The following is a 23,319-nucleotide window of genomic DNA, read 5'->3' as shown; positions in this document are numbered from 1 at the left end:
TGAACTTGTATACATGTTTGGTCACATGATTTATGGCAATGGTAACACAGTGCTGCAGTTGGGAAAGGATAATCTTTAATACATGGTACTGGGTCAATGAGATCTCCATGTGGAAAAAAATATATTTTGACTTCTTCCTAACAGGATGCACAAAAATCAATTCCAGATGGATTGCAGATCTAAATGTGAGAGGTACAATTGTAAAGCTGTTAGATAAACATGGTAGAATGTCTTAGTGACTGAACAGTTCTTAAGCAGGACATAAAAAATATAACTATAGCATAGAAATTTTGATAAATTTTAACTTCATGAAAATTAAGAACTTTTTATCCAAAGATACCATTATGAGAGTGAAAAGGTAACTTTCAGAATGGAGGGAGATATTCACAGTATGTATATCTATAAAGGATTCATATACAAAATATAAAGAATAAATCAAGAAGAAAATAACATAACAATAGGAACATCAATAAGAAAAATACAACTGAATAAAAACATTGGCAAGATTTAACTCCACAAAGCAGGATATACAAATGTCCAGTGAAGATATGAGAAGGACTAAACCTCATTACTCATCAGGGAAATGTGAATTAAAACCACAATGTATTACTACATACCCACCAAAATGGCTAAAATTAAAAAGATGAGAAATGTTTGCATGGACATGGAATGATGAGAACTCTCATATCCCAAGTGTGTAGATTGGTACAAACCTTTTGGGAAACTTTTGTCTGTATAATACTAAAACTGAACATATGTGTTTCCTCTGATCCTGAAATTCCACTCATGGTATATACTCAAAGGCATGTACCAACAGAAAAGCCTAGATATTTGCTAGCATGTTTGTGACAGCACTGTTTGAACCTCACAACCTGGAAAAGTACGATCTACAACTCTAAGAAACAATATAGATGAATTTCTCAAATATAATGTTGAACGAAAGAAGCCAGTCACAAAATGTGCAGTATGATTATATTTATGTAACAGTACAAAAATACTGAAAACTCTCATCTCTGTTAGGTGAGTGGTTATTTGGGGACATAGTGACTAGAAAGGAGGTGTTGTGAGAATGAGTTCTGGGGTGGTAATATTCTGCTTCTTCATCTAGACACTGATAATGGATTTGTTCAGTTGTGAAACTTACCAGGTTGGATTTTAGATATATATGCTTCTCCCTGTATATAATACTTCAATATAAAGTTATAAAAATTCAAAGAAAGTTTACTGGCGTCAGGCTATGATAGCTTGTTATAACCCATCTCTATTACAGGGTACTTTTGTCTCAGTGGACAGGGTGAGTCCTGGGAACCCCTTTCTTAGAGAAGGCATGACAGGGTTCGGCCAGTTCTTGGGTTCTCAGGTTTTCTTTTCCTAATCTTTGTGCTTACTCTCCTTTTTCATTTCACATAGTCTTTTTCCAGATGGGAGACTAAGACCCTTGATCAAATTTATTCTCACCAATTATAATCACATCCCAGTCTCGAGATTATTCCTAGATCACTCATACAAGTTCTTGTGACCATTTCTTTTGTTGTAGAGAAAGAGCCTACTGACTTCTGGAGAAAATGTAATCTTCATATTGTTGGAGATAGTAATTTCTATTTTGTTCCATGACCTGGGCAAATCACTTGCCATTTATGAGCCTCTGCTTTTCTTATCGGTAAAAATTGTGAATCAGTATTGTACGGGACTGTGCTTTACAGAGTTGATGGTTGGCTGTTAAACAGCTTTCTGTTTTACTTACTTCCTTTGTGCTTAATGTAACTGAGAGACCAATACATCACTATTTGATAGTCACAATTTCTTGCAAAAATATTAATTTTATTCTTTTATGACAGGTGATCAGAAATGGAGAGAAAAGTAAGCAGAATCTACCTTGCTTCTGAACCTGATGTAGTTCATTTTCTACAAGTTGCTTGGGAGAAAACACTAGGATCGGGTTTTGTTATTACACTTACTGATGGTCAGTCAGCATGGATCGGCACAGGTAATAGTAAAAGCAAATTTTTTAATAAAAAATTTCAATAATGTGCTATTCCTCAGTTCTCAGTGATACTTTAAATTATAGTGTTTCTTTAATAGATATTGATTAAAACGAACATAATTACTTTTACTTGTTATTGCCTAATTTACACACTGATTTGTAATATTGATGCTGTTTTCTGTAAGTAATATTAATAGAAAGAAAGAGAAATAACCATTTGGGTCTTAGTAACGGAGTTGGTCAGAGGTTTTAAAATGGTCTCTTTGTACAAAACATAAATAGTACTTTTTAAATGTTATCTTTTCTCAGGACCCCAGGGAAATATTGGGAGCATAGGAAGGTGGGTTGACTGGGCCAACACTTGGGAGGATGGGGTGGTGATGGTTTTCTTTTTTGTTTCATATACTTATATTGTTTGAATTATTTTCCAATGAACATGTACTACATTTGTAACAAAACAAAACTGAACTCAAAGCCTAAAACTTTGAAAACCAAGGTTCAAATCCGTATGTGGGATTTTGGCCATTATTTTTATGAAATAGACTTTTGATTTCTTTTAATCTTTGGCAATAATCTTTTAAAAAGGCTAATGGCCCTGATCATTTATGGAACATTGCAGGTGTAAAGTCAAAATATCTGCAGTTATGTTTTACTCATATAGCAAAGTTTTAATACACGTCTAAAGTATTTTATTCAAAGATTTTTAAAGCTATTTCTACAGTTAAACAGCAGTCATTTCTAGAGTTATGTTGTAAATGATGTTTTAGGTAACATAATTTTGTCATGTTAATTTACATGTATTTATATCTTTTATCAATTTTTGAAATATTTCCCTAAAATTTGTTCCTGTAATTATTATATCACTTTTTAAAGTCACAATACATTGTGAAGCTTTATTTCTTTCTTGAATACTAGAAACTGTGTTATACAATATAGTCAAACTGAATTTTTACTTTAGGGTTTTGGGGTTTTCTTACTAGTTTTTTATGACAGAGAGCAAGGAATATTGATATACGTATTATTGTAAAATAAAGAAATTTCAAGGATAATGTTTGTACTAGTTATATCTATTTAAGCTGTAAATTTCTACGTAAGAGAAATCACTTGTTGGTTGGTTGTCGCAGTGCAGGAGTGGAGGAAAATTGGGCAGGTTAGCTGTGTATTTGCTGGTAAAGGTGTGCCCAACTGACAGTAGCTCTGTTTTAGGGTGAATGGTGAGTAATGCACAGTGTTGAAGATCATGGCAGTAGGTTAATGCCAGTTTTCTGGGAGAAAAGAGCGGCTCCAACAGCACAGCTCAGGAGGCAGGTCCTAGGTGAAGTGATTGGTTGTATGTAAAGAATACTGTATTTGTAACTTAGATATTTCCAGTTGGCAAATGGCTTACTCTGTATAATGAGAAGTTACGGTCAGATGGATGACCTTGAGGTTTTTTAAGAGCCTTAATTATCAAAGGAAAAGATTAAATTTTAATGTAGTCAGTAAACCTCATTCACCAAGGCAAAGAACAATAATAATATGTTATTTGAATTTTGTATATCCTTAAGGATTGGGAAAAGAAAAAAAGATTATTCTGAATAACTCTCAAATCTTAATTTAACCAGAAATTTAAGTAAACTTTACATTTATGGAACATTTTGTTTATGTCATACAAAATGTGCTAGCAGTTGCTCTTAGTGTTATTAATATGAGTATTGTTTAACTAATCTGCAACCATTGAGAACAAGGGACACCAATTTGTCAGCCACTGTTCATAAGAAGCCAGACCAGTACATAAGACATACATGCTCAGTGGATATTCTTTGGAAAAAAAGAATGAAAGGATGCCTCAAATATGTAAAACTGGTTATGGGAAAAAAGGAAAGTGAACCATTCATTTTAGAGTGAGCATACTTTTTAATGAAAACTCTAGTGTCATATTTACTTATTGTCAGCATTGATCATAAATGCAGTATGTTTTACCATTTGTTTTTCAGCTAATGAAATTTAGTGTGATAAAAATGTGTTATCAAACTTCTGTATCCTTTGGTGGTTTGTGAACATTTTGGCTTGCTGTAATGAGTAAGTTTTCAAATAGAAAATCTTTACAGTGCACTGGATATGGTTATTTTCAGAGATCAAAGTTTTAAATCTCACAAATGTTTTATGGCTTTTATTATTCATTTCTGTTTTCTTGTGTACATTTCAGGGGCAAAATATGAAACCAAATAATTTTGTTTCCATGTTTAGTTAAGGCTTATACGTAACTACAATTTGGTTTGGCACTTTACAGATAGACAGTAACATGATTAAGAACATTGAAACAATTAAATAATTGAAACATAAAAATGAATTTCCTTCCTATACCTCATCCTGTTTTTTGTACAACTTTTGATTGCTGCAACCTTCAATTTGGATAATTTTTTTTCTCTTTTCATTTGAGTGAAATTAAAAGGATGTGGGGTTCCTTTTAATCTCCCACACACTAAACTCACTGATTTCTTTTCCATTAGCAATGTTTTATCTAATGAATGTTTTGGGGTCTAATTATCATGCGGTCTATCATCACTTCAACATTATAGAGGGTTATATCACAGGGTTAAGTAACAAAGTAGGTTAATGATCGATGACTATTATGTGATTTTCATAAAAATTGCAGTCACTAAGAAGCTTATATCACCCATCTTTGGAGTAGTTTAAAGTTCACTGAAGAGTAAATTAAATTTTATTACTGCATATATTATCAAATAATATATCCACTTATATTTGTTCTAAACATTGATATATTTGGTGACCTATATGGAAATAATGTGACAGAGCTCAGTAGAAAAAGGATTTTTAATGAATGAAGTAGTAATATGTGTCCATGATGTGATGACTTATTAAGTCTGTGTGCTTTCTTGACTCTGACACCAACTTAGGATATGCCGTCTTTTGATGCATTAAGCATAGGATCCAAAGTAAAGAATCTTCTTTCCTCATGTACATCTTCACCTCCCCACAAACAGTGTTAAAGGGATGCTTTCTTGGCTCCCTACCTGTTTAAGACCAATTCTTTGTTTTTTGGTCATGTTGGCCTACTCACTTTTTATGCCATATTGTGTGGTTCAGCTGTGTCCTTACTGAGTTTGATTATCTCCGTGACTTTTATCCCTGAGCACTGAAGTTTTTGGAGCATTGAGTGCTTACAGCTGTGCTTCTTCCAGTACAGAATTCAAAACCAGTGACCAAAGTGTTTTTCTAGGATTGAAGTTCTAAATGGGCAGTCAGAATTTCACTTTAACTGTTACAAGAAATGTTCAAGGAATTTTTTTTTTCTTAAGTTAATACCTTTTTAAAAAACATTTTCTAAGAATAAGTATAAATAGAAATGATTTCCTTGCATAAGTTTTTTTTCCTTCCAAGAATGAAATATTTTATAACATAATCTTAGACCAGAGTAACATAAGAGGATATCTAAGGTAATATGTAAGAGGCTATCTGAAAGGATATCTAAGATGTCAGTACCTGAGTCAAGTATCTAACTTGTATCCCTGGTGCCTTAAATAGTGCCTGGCACATAGTAGATGTTCATTGAGCATTTTTTGAATAAATGAATCAATAACTTCTATTCAATATTTTCAGAATGGTTTCTTTTCATTTTAATGAAATTTAGAATACTTCTTACTAGATGTTTTGTCAGTAGACATACTTCTTGTGTGTATATTTTCTTAAGAATTTTTCTATAGTTACATTAAAGATAGATTCTATAGATTATTTCCTATTTCTCTGTGAAATAATTTCTCTCTCTAGGTACAAAAACTCTCCAAACACAAAATATGAAATTATTCCTCAGATAGGAAACATTTGCCTTCTTATTTTTATGTTTTTTTCAGGAGAGCTAATAGGGTTTTTGAAAGGTCAGTAGATTTTATAGTGGTGATAATCTTAAATATGCATATGCTTCAGGCAGAGAAAAATATGTGGCAGAATTTTAGAAGCTGTAAAATCACAGAAGAATATTTTTATTCTTACCTTTTCTCAAAGGCTGTGTTGAGACTCATATTCCAATGTCAGAACTTATTAAAAATTGATCATGAAAAAAATATGGATACATTCCCAGATTCTTCCTAGTTGCCTGTTTTTCATGGGGCTTCCAGACACTTGATAGCACATGGACCAAAGTTATGAAAAGCTGTTATATTTTTAGGAATTCTTTAATCAAGATTTCATTGTTTTCTATAATATTTTATACTAATTTTTTTGATATTATGGAAGGAAATAATTTACCTAATGCTTCACCTCAAAACAGAAAAACCGCTGAGATATAAGTATGAATCCCAGTTTTACCACTTACTGACTCCATGACCCTAGACCCTTACTTAGTTTCTCTGAGCCTCAATTTTATTATTTGTTTTTTTAATTTCAATTTAATCATTTGTAAAATGAAACTATCTTTCAGTGTTATAAGGAATAAAATAGATAAAAGTAACCTTTAAATGTGAAAGTGTAGAACCATATGGGTCTTTGGTCATTGTGGTAGCCTGAGTTGACACAGGAAATCACCCAGCCACACATGCATTCTTAGCAAACGTTAAATTAAATCTTGTAATTTCAAAAGCAAACAGACACATTGCAGCCTTTGAATGTAAGAAAGAGAAGTCCCCAGCTGCTATGCATGAAGAGGTATCTGAAAACCAAAACAGTTAATGGGAGTTAAAGAACTACATGGGATATATGAACTACATATACATCTAAATGACTGGTTATAACAGTACCTGAGTGGAGTGGAGACTGCAGGCCTCTTAAGAAACTGGAACTGAGCTCTCAAGATAAAGAAAGGAGCCTGGAAGTAACCGTGATAATGATATCATCTTAAAAAATACACACACACACACACACACACACACACACACAAACTACTCTGGCTGGAGATACAGCGTAGACTCAAAGTAGTCACTAAGGACTGTGAGTAAATAAAAGTCCTAAAAAGAATCAGAATCCTGTCCATATTATGTAGGGGTTGCAGGGTAGGGAGTTTAAATTTAACTTCTTGCCTCAAGTGTAAAAAGCAAGTTAAGAAATTGACTTTCACAGCTGGTACAGAACTGGTGAGACCTGTAGGGACTCCGAGAAAGGCAAACCAGCAACTTTCGTTTAAGGCTACCTCTGGTGCCCAGAGCGCTCGATGCGCTGGCTGGAGGAGAGCTATGTTCAAGTATCACAAAGCATGAAACAAAAAAAAGCAGAATGAGAATATGTCAGCAGCTAGGAAAAGTGGAATTAATACCCCAGGAACCATGCATAGAGCGAGATCTATGCATCATAGATCATCTGAATGAGATCTTAAATATATTTAAATCCTTCAGATATTTGAAAGAAGGGTGTGGCAAGGACAGGATATTGTGAAAAAGAAGCAAAGAGAATATTAAGATTGAAAATATAATTATTGAAGTAAAAATCTCTGTGGATGAGTGAAACATCAGCTTTAAGTATTGAGAGAATTAGAAGCCAGATATGTAATAAAATGCTTATCAGAGAGGAGACACTCAGTAAATATTAATCCCTTCCCTTTCCTTCCTCATCAACTCCCTTCATCCACCTTTTTTATTGTTGGCGCCTAATGGGATGAAAAGAATGAACTCCATCTTGACTTTAAATTTGACTCTGCCCATGTGAGTGAGAAATAGATGATAGAGTATTTAATCTCTTTAATAATTGAGACAAGGAAGAAAGATGTAAAATACGGAGCTTATTAATCTTCATAGGAAATAATTTCTCTGGTATGGCCTTGGAGCAGGTACACAAGCTGGTTGTTTCTTTCGTCTGAGGACAGAGAAAGAATGCAAGGAGTCTAATGCTTTTCAGATGAGATTTGAGACTAAATTACTGTATTTCTCAAAAATTGCTCGATCAGTTAAGGGGTATAATTTGACTTAAAAATATGTGGGGATTCATTTGACTTTTTGTTTACATTTCTGTTACATAAGTAATAAATTAGTAGCAACAAGTAAACAACTTTATTCTTATGTTTAGAAATTTGTTTTCAAGTTAATAAAACTTTTTATTAATGTTTCTCTTAGTTCGTGAATCAAAGATTTCCCAAGAAGCAGATGACATGGCGATGGAAAAAGAGAAATATGTTGATGAACTGAGAAAAGCATTGGTGTCAGGAGCAGGACCAGCTGACACATACAAGTTTAATTTTTCTAAGGATTCCTGTCATTTCTCCTTTGATAAAAACCTGAAAGATGTTTCAGTAAGTAAAACTTTCCATAATGTTGTAAGTGGTAAGATGTCAGAACACATACTGAGAAATTATTTAAGTCACTAGCATATTATTCCCAGAATACATCAGAAATAAAAGTTGGAAAGTACTTGGTTTCTAAGTTGGAAAATCCTTCAAAGTGATAGTCATTATATGTGCTTTATATTAATGAATTATGGAACATAATTATTAGAAAATGTATTTTGTTTTTAATGCTTTAAAACTAAATATTGAGATAATCACATGAATGAGCAATTCTGAAAAGTGGGGTCAGAAGTTTTATACCATGAGGCAAGATTTATTGAAATAAGTTTGGGGGAAATACTCATTTTAATAAAGAAAATAATATATTTTCCTCTGAATATTTAATAATTATGACTTATTTTCTTCCTTAATAGAATGTATTTGAAATTATAAAATGATATAGTTAAGTGTAGTCAGATGTATGACTAGAAATTAAGGTATTTTATTTATGTTATCAAACTTAGAATTATTAAAATAAAAAGAAATAACTTTCAACCCAAGCTTTCCAAAACTTGCATACTATAAAGACAAGAATATCTGCTACTTGTCCTGCTCAGTTTCTACATTTTTTTGCACCAATTTAAATCACGGCAGATGATTTATTTATCAAAAGTATAGTACTTAGTGTTTGTATATTTTATTCAAGTTTATGGTATATTTAGAGGTTGAATTACTTGCTTTTTATCAGTGGTTTGTCAGTCAGATATTAGATCTATAATACAAGAAAAGGAGGGAGATTTTCACTACATTAAGTTTAGAGACTGTTATAGACAGTTTGTGCTGGAGCTGAACTGAATTTTAAAAATTATTTTTTAAGAAAATTCTTTAATTCACAATGATTAAAAGGATCTCACCAATTAGAGAAACATTTGAAGGAACAGATGGAATCATTGCTTTCATTTATCCTATAGAGAATAATAGAAAGAGCCTGGATTCAGTAATTATATCTGTTTAAAAGATACATACTTATTCTACTAAGCTGTCTGTTTACATGAGTTTTAATATGCTGAGGTCCTTAAGATGAAAATTTAAAATAGGGTAAGTAAGGTTTGAGCTGACTACTGAAATTCTGTTATTTATCACAAAATGTTCTTTCCTATGACTTAAGTACAATCAAATGTATACTACAGAACTGTTGACTCTTCTGATATTTTGAAGCAGATTATTGTCAAATTGGGAATAATGCTATTTCCCACTCAACAAGCATTTATTTGTTTATAATAACTAACATTATTTCATGCAGCCAGTTTCTGGTTTTCATCTATTTTGTGTACCCTGGTGTGTAACAGATCCCAAGTTTCAGAGGTATCTTCTGGGAACTTGAAAGGCTTTTGATATCTTTGGCATGGTGGAAAGGAGGGTTAGGTACATCAGGCATGGATGGAGTACTTGCCATGCTTGGAGATACATCTGATCTTGTTGCTTTTGTGAAGAAAGAACTTCAATTCCTCATGACTTAAGGCTTTTACAATCGACTTGGCATTTATCAGTCTCAAAAACTGATAATAATCCTGAAAAGATACCTTGTTTACTACCTTGAAGTTAATCAACTTTATCAGAGCCAAAGCCTTGAACCACCTTTCAACAGGTTTTCTCAAGAAATGGAAACAGAATAAGAGATTCCCAGCAATGCAGAAGTGTTGGTTTCCAAACAGATATGCCCTAAAACACTACAATGCAGTTTAGATAGATGCCTCATTATTTATTCATTTTTTCATTTGCTTACGAGAAAAAGAAAGGCTACTCCCAGAACAGTTTGATGAGGAGGAGTTCGTGACTTGACTTACTTGATAGATATTTTTGGATATTTGGATGTGGTAAAACTTTCAGTTTGAGGTGCTTTGAGTCAGCCTTATGGATGCAGATGAAAATCACAAGTTCATTTGGCCAAACTTCCGTGGGAATCTTCTGGTGAGTGCTTCAGGATGTGTTTCTGCAAGTTGAATTTCAGAGTGACAGTATCTTGTAAATTCATCTGCTGGCAAAAATATGCAGACAATTGGAAACATGGCAGAATAGTTTTTAAGGCTAATTTTGCTTTGGATGACCTAAAAATTTAAAAGGAGTTTGTAATCCTTTCCTTGATGACACACACATCTGATTGTTGCCAGTAATGACCTCCTAACACTTAGAAGAAAAGAAAAGAATGAATGTAGATTCAACTCAAAAAGTTGTAGTGAATTCGGTTGTTTGTTGACACAAGCTTACTCTCCCATGGTAAAGTATATTCCATGAGTTCTAAGTACAGTCTGCTGTGAGTTTGATACCACTGAGAGTTAGGGTTTTGGGGCAGTTGTTGGCTGCCGCTTCAAGAAGTTTTATAAGTCTAATGCTGCATTGGAGATCACTCCATAATTTGAACGTTTAGAGTATTTAAGTCATACAAGGCTTATTTGAAATTTACATTTGTATCAAATTTTCTTTTTTTTCTGTTTTTTAAAAGGGGGTAACTACTAATTTTTATATCCAAAAAGACCTGATTTTTTGGAAGTAGTATCTTGTGTTTTATTAGAGTGAAAGAATTGTCATTTTCCAAAGCAATGAAATATTTAATATATATATATATAGTGTGTATATTGATATTTATATATATTGTTTGGAGGGAATCGGTCCATAATTTTCATGAGATTGCTTTTGAGCTCATAATACCTAAAATTTCATTTATGCTCTCATTGGCTATTCCTTGCAGATAACATAGAAGTTTTTTATTTTAGCTTAATTCTTATTGGAATAAATCTTGAATGGCCAGCTAGGTGCTCTTTTTTATCTGTAAGGTGTAGACTGCTGAGACCCTTCCTGCCCCATCATTAGAACTCTTCAGTTGGCAGTAGACTGTTCTGAATGAAGATATACTCTAGTGCAAGCATTTAGAACTCATTATCTCTTTACTATAAATACTGTCGCCCACTCAGCAGATTATTCACATACTTTGTGTCACTGTTTTCCCTCTGCCTTTCACAATTCATAGGGATTCTGCAGTACACACTTTGTCATGCAAACAATACAGCTTAATTAAAAATTAAAAAAAAAATTAAACTAATTCCTCTTCCTCTTTTGCTTTTGTAATTGGCTCTGTTCAGAAAACATTTTCATTCATGAGCCACATAAAAAAGACCTAATTATTTTTGGTAAGAGTAACTTTGGGGTCATCATTTAGCTTGCTCATACCTCTGTTTTCTCATCTATAAAATTTTGAATTGATTTCTTGGATTCATTCCAGGTCATCTAATATACTGTAGTTTTATATTTCTAAAAATACTCCTAATGAAGGAAAGCCATGAGGTTTGAAGCAAAATTAAACATGATAAACACACACATAAACATAACACATTCGAATTGGCTTTAGATCTCTTAGAATTATAATAAAATATATTTGCATTTTCTTTTCTTTCCTTTTCCCTACCCTCACCATCAGATATTGGGTTCAGATACAGTCTAGACTGAAAATGTGATGATTTAAGTAGCCTGGAGGTTTGCTTTTCTGTAATGTAAAGATCCAAATAGGCAGGCCTGGGTTAATACGATGGCTTTATGATATGGAGGCCTAGGGCTGCTTCTTTTTCTCTTTATTTTCTTTTTTGTGTATATACATATTTTTAAAGTATATAGTCAATTTACAATGTTGTGTCAATTTCTGATGTACAGCATAATGCTTCAGTCATACATGAATGTACATACATTCGTTTTCATATTCTTTTTCACCATAAGTTACTGCAAGATAGTGAATAGATAGTTGCCTGTGCTATACAGTATGAACTTGTCATTTATCTATTTTATATATAGTAGTTAGTATCTGCAAATCTCGCACTCCCAATTTATCCCTTCCCATCCCTTTCCCCATGATAACTGTAAGTTAGTTTTCTATGTCTGTGAGTCTGTTTCTGTTTTTAATCATGTTGTTTTGCCACTTTTAACAATGAGTTTTTACCTCATGATCACTGTTAGGTTCACCTTTCAAGCAACAGGACTGAGTTAAAGAGAAAATAAAGAACATACGCATTTTCTTTAAGGCCATCGCACTTAGATGGCCTTTATGTAATATTATGGCCTTGTGTAAAAATGCTTTACTTTTGCTCGAATCCCATTGTCCAGAATAAGTCACAGGGCTTCACCTAGCTGCAAGGGAATCTGTGAAATACGATTTTTCAGCTGTGTCTTATGTCCAGAAATTTTTATTACTGTGTAAAAAGGGGAAAGTGGATATTGAGGGACAGTGGGCAATCTCTGCATGTTTACGTTTAGGAGAGATTGAAATGTCTTTCAGTCAAAAGTTTCCGTTTTATTGTTACAGGGATCTTCCTCTAGTATTTTCATTATAAATAATCGTTTAAGTCATATTTTAGTTTAAAAAACTAAACTATATGTTACAACATATAATAAGGTATAGGTTAGTTTGTAGCTTACTATATGTCATACTTTTTTCTTAAAGTAGAAAATGCATTCTAGGTTCAAACAGCCTCTCTGCATTTATTTAAGTTACATTTCTCAGATATATAAAAACGAACTAAAATAAGTTAGCCCAAAGCAGTCAAAGTTGTTTTTAAAAACAGCAGTCCAAAATCCTGTATTATTGCCATGTGTCCGTGTGGTTTGAGGGACTTTGAAATCAACTGGATATTTCCAGATGAAATATCAGAATTGGAGCATTTATTATGGTACTCTGCCAAAGACTTTGTCAAAAGTAGTAATGATTTTCAGGTTTGTAGGAGTATGCGTTGCAAATGTGTTGCTTGAATGCCTCAAAAAGAAATCATAGTATTTTTTCATAAAAGTATTTCTATACATCTGCCATATTTGTATTAAATACTTTATAATCTTGACCTTTTGGAATGTGGGAACTAAATCAGTAATGTAAGTGGTGCAGAAATCCTGTTCAAAGTATAAGCCATAGAAGAGACTTAAGAACTATTACTTTAAAAATGATCAATTTTTAGTTACACAGTTTTGTCTTTGAGAACTCATTTTCTTTTTCTAGTTTCATATTGTTCTGCTTCGACTTAAAATGTTTTCTTTTATAAGAAACATCTCAAAGTCATTATACTTTAATTTTTTTCGGTTATTCCAGGATTTTTCAGGAAAGAAACAACTTTCTTAGTAAAACAGAAGTAGAAAGTAGCATGTAAAAACTGTGCTCTAAAAGAACTTTTGAAGGTTAATAGTATTGCTTATTACTTTTCAGTTAATCTCCTTTAGCTTGTGCTCTCACTTCATCATTATCACTGTATGTGAGGAAACAGTTGCTGAAAGCATAAACAAATTCCTAAGGAAAGCAGAGGTAGTAAGTTAGGTAGAGTAGAGCCAGGCCTCTGTTAAAATCAATTAAAATAACCTTTTTGTTTAGGTGTAATGTGCATACAATAAAATGTACCTATGTATAATGTAAAGTTTTCATCACTCCAGACAGTAACTTCATGCCTTTTTGAAATCAGTCCCTGGTTACCCTCTTTCCTCCCCAACTCTGCTCACTCTCCAAGCTCCAGGCAACCACTAAACTGCTCTTTGTCACTGAAGAGTAGCTTTACGTATTTTAGAATTTCACATAAATGGAACTGGACAGTATGATGTACTCTTGCATGTAACTTTATTTACATAGTATAATTTTTTGAGATTCATCATTGTGTGTGTTTTTCAAGTTTCATTTTTATTTTTTTTATTGTTTTGGGAGGGAGGTAATTAGGCTTATTTACTTACTTATTTATTTTAATGGAGATGCTGAGGATTGAACCCAGGACCTCCTGCATGCTAAGCATGTGCCCTGCCACTGAGTTATACCTTCCTCCCTATCATTTTGTGTTTTGTGTCAGTTCATTCCTTATGATTACTGAGTAACATTCCATTGCGTGGATATGCCACATTGACTTTTTCATTGTACGTGGATGGTTTTCAGTTGTGGAAATTAATAAAGCAGTATATACATATATATAAATTGTATATGAATATACATTCATGTATAAATCTTTTTGTGGGTTTATTAAAAATAGCTTTATTGAGATATAATGTGCATATTGAAAGTGTACAATTTGATAAATTTTAAAATGTGTGCATACCCATGAAACTGTTGCCACAATCAAGATAATGAACAAATCCTCATTCCCCACCAATTTGTTTTGTATACCTTTGTAATCTTGTTTCCCAGTCTTCTGTACCTCTCTATTTAATCCCCAGACAACTCCGTATCAGCTTCCTTTTCACTAAATTATTTTATGTTTTCTAGAGTTTTATGTAAATATAATCCTATAGTAGGTGCTTTTTGAGGGGAGGGAGTCTGGCCTTTTTCATTCAGCACAACTATTTTGAGATTCCTCCAGGTTGTTGTGTGATTCATTAATTTATTCCTTTTTTCTTTTTTTACAACTGAGTAAATATTCTGTTTTATGAACATGCCCTGATATATTTATGCATTCATCTGTTGATGGACATTTGAGTTGTTTCCAGTTTTGGACTGTAACAGATAAGCAGCCATGAATATTTGTATACAAGTCATTGTATACAAATATGTTTTATTCTTTTGGATAATGCATAGGAGTAGAATAGGTGGCTTAAATGATTGGTGAACATTTAATTTTTTAAGAAACCAATGAACAGTTTTCCACAGTGGCCATAGTATTTTCCATTTCCACCAGCCACAGATGAGAATTTCAGTTCCTTCATATCCATGTCAACACCTATTATTTAAATTTTAAATAGTCTAGTGGCTGTGTATTAGTATTTCATTGTATTTTAAATTTGCATTTCCCTAATGTCTAATGATGACATTTGCCATCAATATGTTTTCTTTAATGATATGTTTGTTTGGTTCCTTTACATATTTTTAATTGGGTCACTTGTTTCCTTATTGAATTTCGAAGAGGTTTTTACATATTCTGCACACTAAGTCATTAACAGATATACGATTACTCCTCTATTTGTGGGAGTGGAGGAGAAATTCTTAATTTTCAGGGAGTCCAATATTTTTTATTTATCAATCATGCTTTTAGTGTCATATCTGGTAAATTTCTGCCTAGTCTAAAATCACAGAGATTTTCTCCTAAGCTTTCACATATGAGTTTTATAGTTTTAGGTTTTATATTTAGAGTCTGTGACACATTTTGTGTTAATTTTGGTATATACTGCAAGATGTGGATTGAAATTCATTTTTTTGCATATTGATATTCAGCTGTTCTAGAATCCTTTGGTGAATTCTCCACTGAATTTTCTTGAGTTCTGTTAAAAATCCCTTGACTAGATACATATAAGTCTATACCTGGACTCTGTTTTGTTCTGTTGATCTGTTTACTTATCTCTGTGCCAATCTCAGACTGTCTTAATAACTTAGATTTATAATAAAATTTGAAATTGGATAATGTAAGTCCTTCAACTTTGTTCTTTTTCAAAGTTGTTCTGGATATTCTCTATATTTCAAATTGTCTGGTGATGTTTAGAATCAGTTTGTCAGTTTTTTACAAATAAGTCTGCTGAATGCATTGGACCTATAGAATTGACAGTATTGAGTCTTCTGACCTACGACCAAGATATAGCTCTTCAATTATTTAGGTCCCTAAGTCAACTGGGTTCTCAACTGGAGGAGGTTTTGCTTTTCCAGGGACCTTTGGCAATGTGTAAAGGCATTTTTGATTTTCAGAGCCAGAAGCAGCTGCTGGCTTCATAAGTCTATGATCTATTTTTAGTTAATTTTTGTGTAGGTTGAAGTTCATTTTCTTGGATATGAATGTCTAGTTGAACTAACCAGTAGTTGAAAAGACTCTTCTTTTTCCATTGAATTGCTTTTGTACCTTTGTTAAAAGTCATTGGCTGTATTTGTGTGGGTCTATTTCTGGACTCTGTATTCTGTTTCATGAATTTATCCTCTATCCCTCTACCAATACTGCACTGTCTTAATTACTGTAGCTACATTATAAGTCTTAAAATTGGGTTGTGTAATTCTTCCAACTTTATTCTTTTTTTTAATGTTGTTTTAGATCATTTAGCTACTTTACCTTTCCAAATACATTTTAAAATCAGTTTTATATACAAAAAAAAAGCCCCAATTGAGTCTTCTAATCCATGAACATAGTATGTTTCTTAGTTTTTCTTTGATATCTTTCATCAGCATTTTGTAGTGTTTAGCACAGAATTTCTGCACATGTTTTGTTAGATTTATCAGTAGGTATTTCAGTCTTTGGAAAGTTAATACTAATGGTTTTGTTTTTTAATTTGAGTTTCCAATAGTTCTTTACTAGTATATAAAAATACAGGGTTTGTGTGTATGTGTTTGTGTGTTGACCTTGTAATCCCCAACCTTGCTAAATTCCCTTATTTGTCCCAGGGTGGTTTGTTGTTGTTTTTTGTATTTGTATAGATTCCTTGGGATCTTTTATGTATACAGTAATGTTATCTGCCAGTAAGAATAGTTTTATTTATTTTCAGTCTTTATGCCTTTTATCTCCTCTCTTTTCCTTATTTTACTGGCTAGGACATGAAACTACTATGTGGAATTTTAGTGGTAAGAACAGAAATCTTTGCCTTATGTCCCATTTTAGGGGGAAAACATTCAGTCTGTCATCATTACATATGCTCTTAGCTGTAGTTTATTTTTCATATGCTCTTTATCAAGTTATAGAAATTTCTTTCTATTCTTAGTTGGATGATTGGTTTTATTGTGAATAGGTATTGAATTGCCTTAAATGCTTTTTCTGCATCAGTTGATGTGGTCATATGAGTATCCTTTTTTAGACTGTTAATATGGTTGATTACAAAGATTGAGATTTTTGCCTTGCATTCCTGGAATGATCTACTTGATCATGGTGTATGTCTGTGGTAGTGGGGAGAAGAGTGCCACTTGAGGGAGAGGATGAAAATGCATGGATAATAAGTCTCTGCCCACAATTTCTGTGTCCACAGCACCAAGTTGGGAGAGGAAGGGACCTCATGAGTTCAGGGTGAGGATAGTAGACTAGGCTCCACCTTTAGTCTCCTGTCTTTCGTATAAGATGGGGATCAGAATGAGGATAAGTGTAGCTCCTTCTGGATTCTTTGCCTGAACTGAGAGGGGAAGGGAAGAGTTTTAGGCAAAAGGCTTCTGTGCTGGTTAACCCTTTTCTGCTTCCTATAGCCAGACGGAAGTGGCTTTTCTTTTTGTTTATTTGTACGCACTGTTGTTGTCGTGTTTCAGACTTCTTTAATATCCAGGTTGGATGTATAAAAGGCAACAAAACAAAACCAATCAGCGAACTCTGCCAAATCTTCCCTCAAGTTCCAAGATTCCTTTTAAATATGCTTTCTTTTCTCCACCTTAAGGAATCTTTTTAATAGTTGCTTTAAGTGTCGGGATTTTTGGTTGTAATTAGTGAGAGTAATAGAAGTAATGAACTATCTCCATCTTACCCAGAATCAGAATTCTGAGTTGTCTTTTAAGTGATTTTATTTTTATTTTTTTAAGTCTTTTATATTTACCCACAAAGTTACCTGTTCTGGAGTGATTCATTATTCTTTGTAGATACAGATTTCTGTATAATATTATTTATTTTCTGTCAGAGGGACTTCTTTTTTTTAATTTATCAAATTTATTTTTTTATTATGGATATTGCTGTAACAGAATATAAAAGTTAAATGAGAAAAATTTCTTCTAAGAGTACAATTTAACTTCATCTTTAAAAAGTTCATCTATTTTTAAAATTATACATACTCAGGTAAAAAAAGGCTCTTTGACTTAAACTTATGACATCAGAATTAAATTCTAGAAATAAATGCTATGGCCATCTAAAAGTTTATATTGACAAATTGCATACATTTTACATTTATAATGCAATATTTGTACACAGAATAATTATATATATACTTCACTTACATTGCTGATGTATAATAGTTACCCAAAATGTCTTGAGAAATGAGGCGTAATATAGATTCAAACTAAATAGAAGATCAGTCTCAATTACAACGTTTCTTTCACAACTAATAAAAGATAATCCAAACATTTTCTGAATATAAAATAAGTCCCATGCTTCGTGCTGTGTTCTGGGAATTCCAATATATTTTAGATGAGAGATGTTGGCCATGAAGGAGTTCACTGCTGTGCTCACTTGTAAAGTTGGAGGAACTCTGGTCCAAAGGAGGCGATTTCCCTCCATCCACTGGCCTCAGTGCAGCTCAGGTGAAGATCTAATTGAGTGAGTGAATGCAACCTGGCCGTTTGGGAGGCCTGAGTGGAGGGGAGGGAACAGCACAGCTTTAATATGAGGGCCCACTCCTGGGAAAGGGATCATCAGGACTTGGTGCTTGGTCCCCTGGCTGGTTTGTAAAAGCCCCTTGTGATGTGCTGATTGTCATGACCTCTTCCAGGAACTTGAGCACTTTTAGCATCTCCTCCATCTCTTCTTGTATGTAGGGATCTCTCTTTCTTCAGTTCTTGGATGAGAAATTTGATTTCCTTCCTTGAACTCAGGTTGACCGTCATCAACTTTCTGTAGGTGTCAGTGAGGCTGGGTATATTTGCTGGCTTCTTCTCTAGCCTGGCATTCTTTAAAGTTGTCTCCTTTTTAGCCACACAAAGCTTGTCAGTGAGGTGGCATTTCTCCTCAATCTGTGCATCCAGTGTTTTTGCCAGTTGCTTTTCATGTCTTCTATTAAATTGACTTCTAACAGACTGAATAAGTCTGAAAGTAAATAAGACACCCATCAATAAGCTGAGGACAAGCAGACTCAACACTGTCTCCCAGTGGAGGCTCTGGAACATGAACTGAGTACACAGGCCATTGGGCAGCAACAAAACCAGGACCACACTCAACTTCCTAAGGATCAGCCCAAAGCCAAGCTCCACAGAGGAGAGCAGCCCCTCCATGGCACTGATCCACCACAGAGCTCTGCCCAGTTACCGTGGACCCACCAGCCACAACAAGCCCCAGGGGATACCCCAACATTCTACCTGGAACCCAACCAGCAGCTGACATCCTGGATTGGTCAGTTATCTGGTCAGAATTGGTGGGGAGGAGTGGATGTTGTTAGAGGAGAGGGTTGTAACTGAAATGTCATTTTCTCCATTATTGTCTAATGGTAATTTTTTCTTACCTCTTTCTTTTTGTTTTTTATCTGTGTACAGAGGGACTTCTTTTAATGTTTCTTTTCATGCAGGTCTGCTTGTGATGAATTCTGTCAGGTTTTGTGTATCTGCAAAAGTCTGTATTTCATAATTCTTTTTAAAAGATATTTTCACCAGGTATTAAGTTCTAAGTTGACGATATTTTTCTTTGAATACTTTAAAAATGTTGCTCTACTATATTCTGGCTACTTGTCATGTTTTTCCTATCTAAGCAATGTGCCTTCTTTCTCCAGCTTCTTCTAAGATTTTTCTCTTTATCACTGCTTTTGAACATTTTGATTATAATGTGCCTTAATGTAGTTTTCTCTTTATTGGTCCTCTTTGATCTGTTAGTTTATATTTTTTTGGTCAATTTTGGTCATTATTTGAATAGTTTTTCTGTTACCCTTCCTCCCTGTTTCGAGCCTCTAGTTACCTGTATATTACGTTGCTTGAATTTGTCTTATAGCTCACTTATCCTCTTTTTCTTCCTTTTTAAAATTTTCCCCATTTTTTATTTTGAATAGTTTCTATTGCTCTGCTTTCATATTCATTAATTGTTTCTTTTCTATGTCTAATATGCTGTTAATTCCATTCAGTATATTTCTTATCTCAGATGTTGTGGTTTTCATCAAAGTTTGATTTACATCTATTTAATATCTTCTATAAATCACTTTAGCATATGCAGTCTTTTTTATATCCTTGAATATATGGAATAAAATTTTAATAACTTTTAATGACCTTGTCCATTAATTCTATAATCTGTATTATTTTGGCATAGGTTTTGATAGATTTTTCTGCCCTGTCATAATTCCTGTATTCTATTTTCCCTTTATGTTGCATGTACATTAATCTTTGTTTGGATGCCAAACATTGTGAATTTTCTTGTTTCTGCTGCATACGTTTGTATTTCTATAAACCTGTGCTTTGTTCTGGGACACAGGTGGTTTACTTGGAAACAATATAATCCTTAGGGTCCTGCTTTTAAACCTTTGTTAAAGAGGACCAGAACATTTGTTTTAGGTCTAATTTTATATGCCTGAGGTAAAATATTTCTGCTTCCCTTATCAGGTCCCTGTTGTTTCTACACAGGGTAGTAAAATCAAGAATGTTGTAATCCTGTATAGTCTTTTAGCTTTGTCTATCTATTACAGTAGCTTAAGTTAGATTGCATATTGTGATAACCTGTCTCTTAGGTTTATTGCTTATTTTGCCCCTATGGAAACTTTTAAACTTTGAGGTAGCTCCCTCCTGAGTAAAATGGCATAGTCTTCTAGATATCATTGCTTCACTCTGTGTACCTAAGACATTAAGGTTCGGGAAGAGAATTATCAGGGCACTTGAGTCAAAAGTTGTGATAATCTTCATTATTTAGTTTTTTTTTTCAATTTGGATTTTCTTTTAATTCTCATGACTCTCCAGCTTTAATTAAAAGTAAATCATTAAGTTATTATCATTTAAAATTTTAATCTATTAGAATAAAGAGATTAAGGTGATTCTAGGCCTTTGACATTTTCACTTAAGAAAGTTAAATTTTCAAAGTAGATTTAGGTCACTTACATTGTTGCTATTGTTCTAATTATTGCATAGAAAAAGTTTAAGTTAGCTATACTTTGACAATTTGGTTATCTGAAGCTATGAAGACCTACGGTCTTCTTTATCAATTTAATTAAATTACATTTAGTTCTTTATTTTCTTAAATAGGCATTTCTTTTTTATTTCTTAAAGCAAATTGCTTTATTATGAAATTCAGTCAAGAATCAAATTTTCATTTACTGTTACTAGCCTGAAATTGTAAGTAAATAACCAATTGAGAAAATAGGCTCTAAAACATTTTAGGAACATCTAAAATCAGATGGTGATGAAGATGGTACCTACTTCTGTGTTAGTAGGAAAAATTGTGGAAAATAATTGCTAATTGATATTTAAGCTAAATATTTTAAAAAATGAATTCAGAACAGAAATCTTTACTATTGATAAGTAAATCACAACTAATGTAATAATTAGACCATCTAGGATGTTTCAGTGGGCAAGACTGAAAGAGATGCAATGTATTATAGTTGTATGCACCCCCTCAAAAAGTGTTGAATTTAGGAGGCTGCAGAGAGAGAAATACTGTTCAAATGACATTAAAACTAGTATACATTTTTGAAAGACTATATACTTAGATTCTTTAAAACATCACTATTAAAACAGTTATAGCCTACAGCACCCATATAACCCATGCCGCACATGCTGCTATCCTACTGCCTGATGACCTGATTGGATCTCAGGTGAGACACTTTGGGCATCTTATATTCAGTTGTTTGTCCTCAGTTTTTCTTTTATAATTCAGAAATAATACTAATACCTGACTCAGTGGTTGTAAGGATCTAATGAATTAGTGTATAGGGGTGTGTGTGTGTGTACTTTCTCTAGGACAGTTCTTTTTCAGACACTTTATAAATCTTTGTTATTAATTATTTCCTTGGATGTCTCTTCTATTATACAGTAAAGTCCTTGAGGGCAGTAACCATGTCTTAGCTAAGTTTGAAATTCCAGCAAACCTGGATGTTTTGGGGGTGGTCTTTTGTTGAGAGGAAATGTGTTATAATGGAAAGAACTCAAGATTTTGTCTTGAGTCTTGTATCTAATTCTAACCATAGGGGTTTCATCAAGTCATTTATCTTTATTTTATGATGGAAAAACTGAGTTCAAATAAGCTAATAATACAAACTCTCAGGGTTTATGGTTGTGGGCACTAAGATTGATATGTGTGCAAATCTTTGTAAACTGTGAGTTGATATAATGTGAGTCTTGTCCCAGGAGCCCATTGGGTTGGTGCCTTGTAATCAGAAGGGCCTCAAGCATATAATTCTGTAAATGAGTTTATACACATTGTCTAGACATTTTTTTATGCTGGTTTAAAGTTGTATCCCATTTCAAGCTATATTTTTTTGAAGTTCTGTGTAAATAACATCAATTTAAATATGTGAATGCAATTTTTGTAATCTTAATTTCACTTTTAATATATCTGGAGATTAAAAAAATTGAGAGTGGCTTAGACTTCCCTTGACCTCAGAGAAGCCTTTTTAAACAGATGTTTGTTATTATTATACTGTGTACTCTTTTCAGATGTAAATTTACTGGTAGATTCAGAGCTTCGTTTTCTTTGTTGAATTTTCTGGCAATAACAACATAAGTTGATTAAAACTGGCCATCAGTAGATAATTTTTATTCAAAACTGGAAGCATCCAAATAAAATAATTATTCAAAAAGACATACCATGAAAACAGTTAAAGACATTATTTGTGTAACTCCTGGAGACAATGTGCTATTTCCGGCTGCAAATGATCCAAAACCAGTCCAATAGTGGAGATAGGCCCATTGTGACTAGAACCATAATGGTGGATTATAATGATGTTTTTCCTGATTTGTTATGGTTCTTGGTCAATTTATAGGTTTTGACGGCTATCTTTTTTAAACATTTTAATTTTATAGAAAAGTGGCAGAAATACTAAGGAGAATTCCTGCATACCATTTATCCTATACTGATGCCCTAGTATTTACATTTTACGTAGCCATAGTACAATTATTAATATCAGAAAGGTAACATTGACATAAAAATCTACCGATCTTATTTGAATTTTTATCTTTTTACCACTGTCTTAGTCTACTCTGCCCTGCATAACAAATTACCAGAGACTGGGTGGCCGACACATTTATCTCTTATAGTTCTATAGGGTCGGAAGTCCAAGATCAAGTTACCATCCAATTCAGTTTTTGGTGAAGGCCTGCTTCCTGGCTTGTACTCATCTGCCTTTTTGCTGTATTCTCATGAGGTGGAGTGAGAGCTAGCTCTAATCTTATAGATTCTTATAGTTACTAATCTGATCATGAGGGGCCTGGCCTTGTGAATTCATCTAAACCAAATTACCTCCCAAAGGTCCCACTTCCAAATACTATCACATTAGGAGGGGTTCAGGTTTCAACATACAAATTTGGGGAGACACAGACATTCAGTTCATCACATTCACTGAAATTTTTTTCCTG

General features: G+C 33.3%; 1 protein-coding gene across 5 annotated transcripts in view; it reads left to right on the top strand.

Annotated features, from left to right (window-relative positions):
* XRCC4 (X-ray repair cross complementing 4) overlaps window positions 1-23,319 on the top strand; it is a 314,282-nt gene that overhangs the window by 20,307 nt on the left and 270,656 nt on the right. For all 5 annotated transcript variants that reach the window (XM_072958433.1, XM_072958434.1, XM_006197628.4 and 2 more), the window contains exons 2-3: window positions 1,839-1,987; window positions 8,026-8,201. In XM_072958433.1, the coding sequence (XP_072814534.1) occupies window positions 1,849-1,987; window positions 8,026-8,201 (315 nt within the window). In that variant the 5' untranslated portion in view covers window positions 1,839-1,848. The remainder of the gene's footprint in view (window positions 1-1,838; window positions 1,988-8,025; window positions 8,202-23,319) is intronic.

This window comes from Vicugna pacos, chromosome 3 (genome assembly GCF_048564905.1).
Source record: "Vicugna pacos chromosome 3, VicPac4, whole genome shotgun sequence".
In the NCBI taxonomy this organism is placed as follows: Eukaryota; Metazoa; Chordata; class Mammalia; order Artiodactyla; family Camelidae; genus Vicugna; species Vicugna pacos.
The sequence above is the reverse complement of the archived record's forward strand: the minus strand, read 5'-3'. Positions and strand labels throughout refer to the sequence as shown.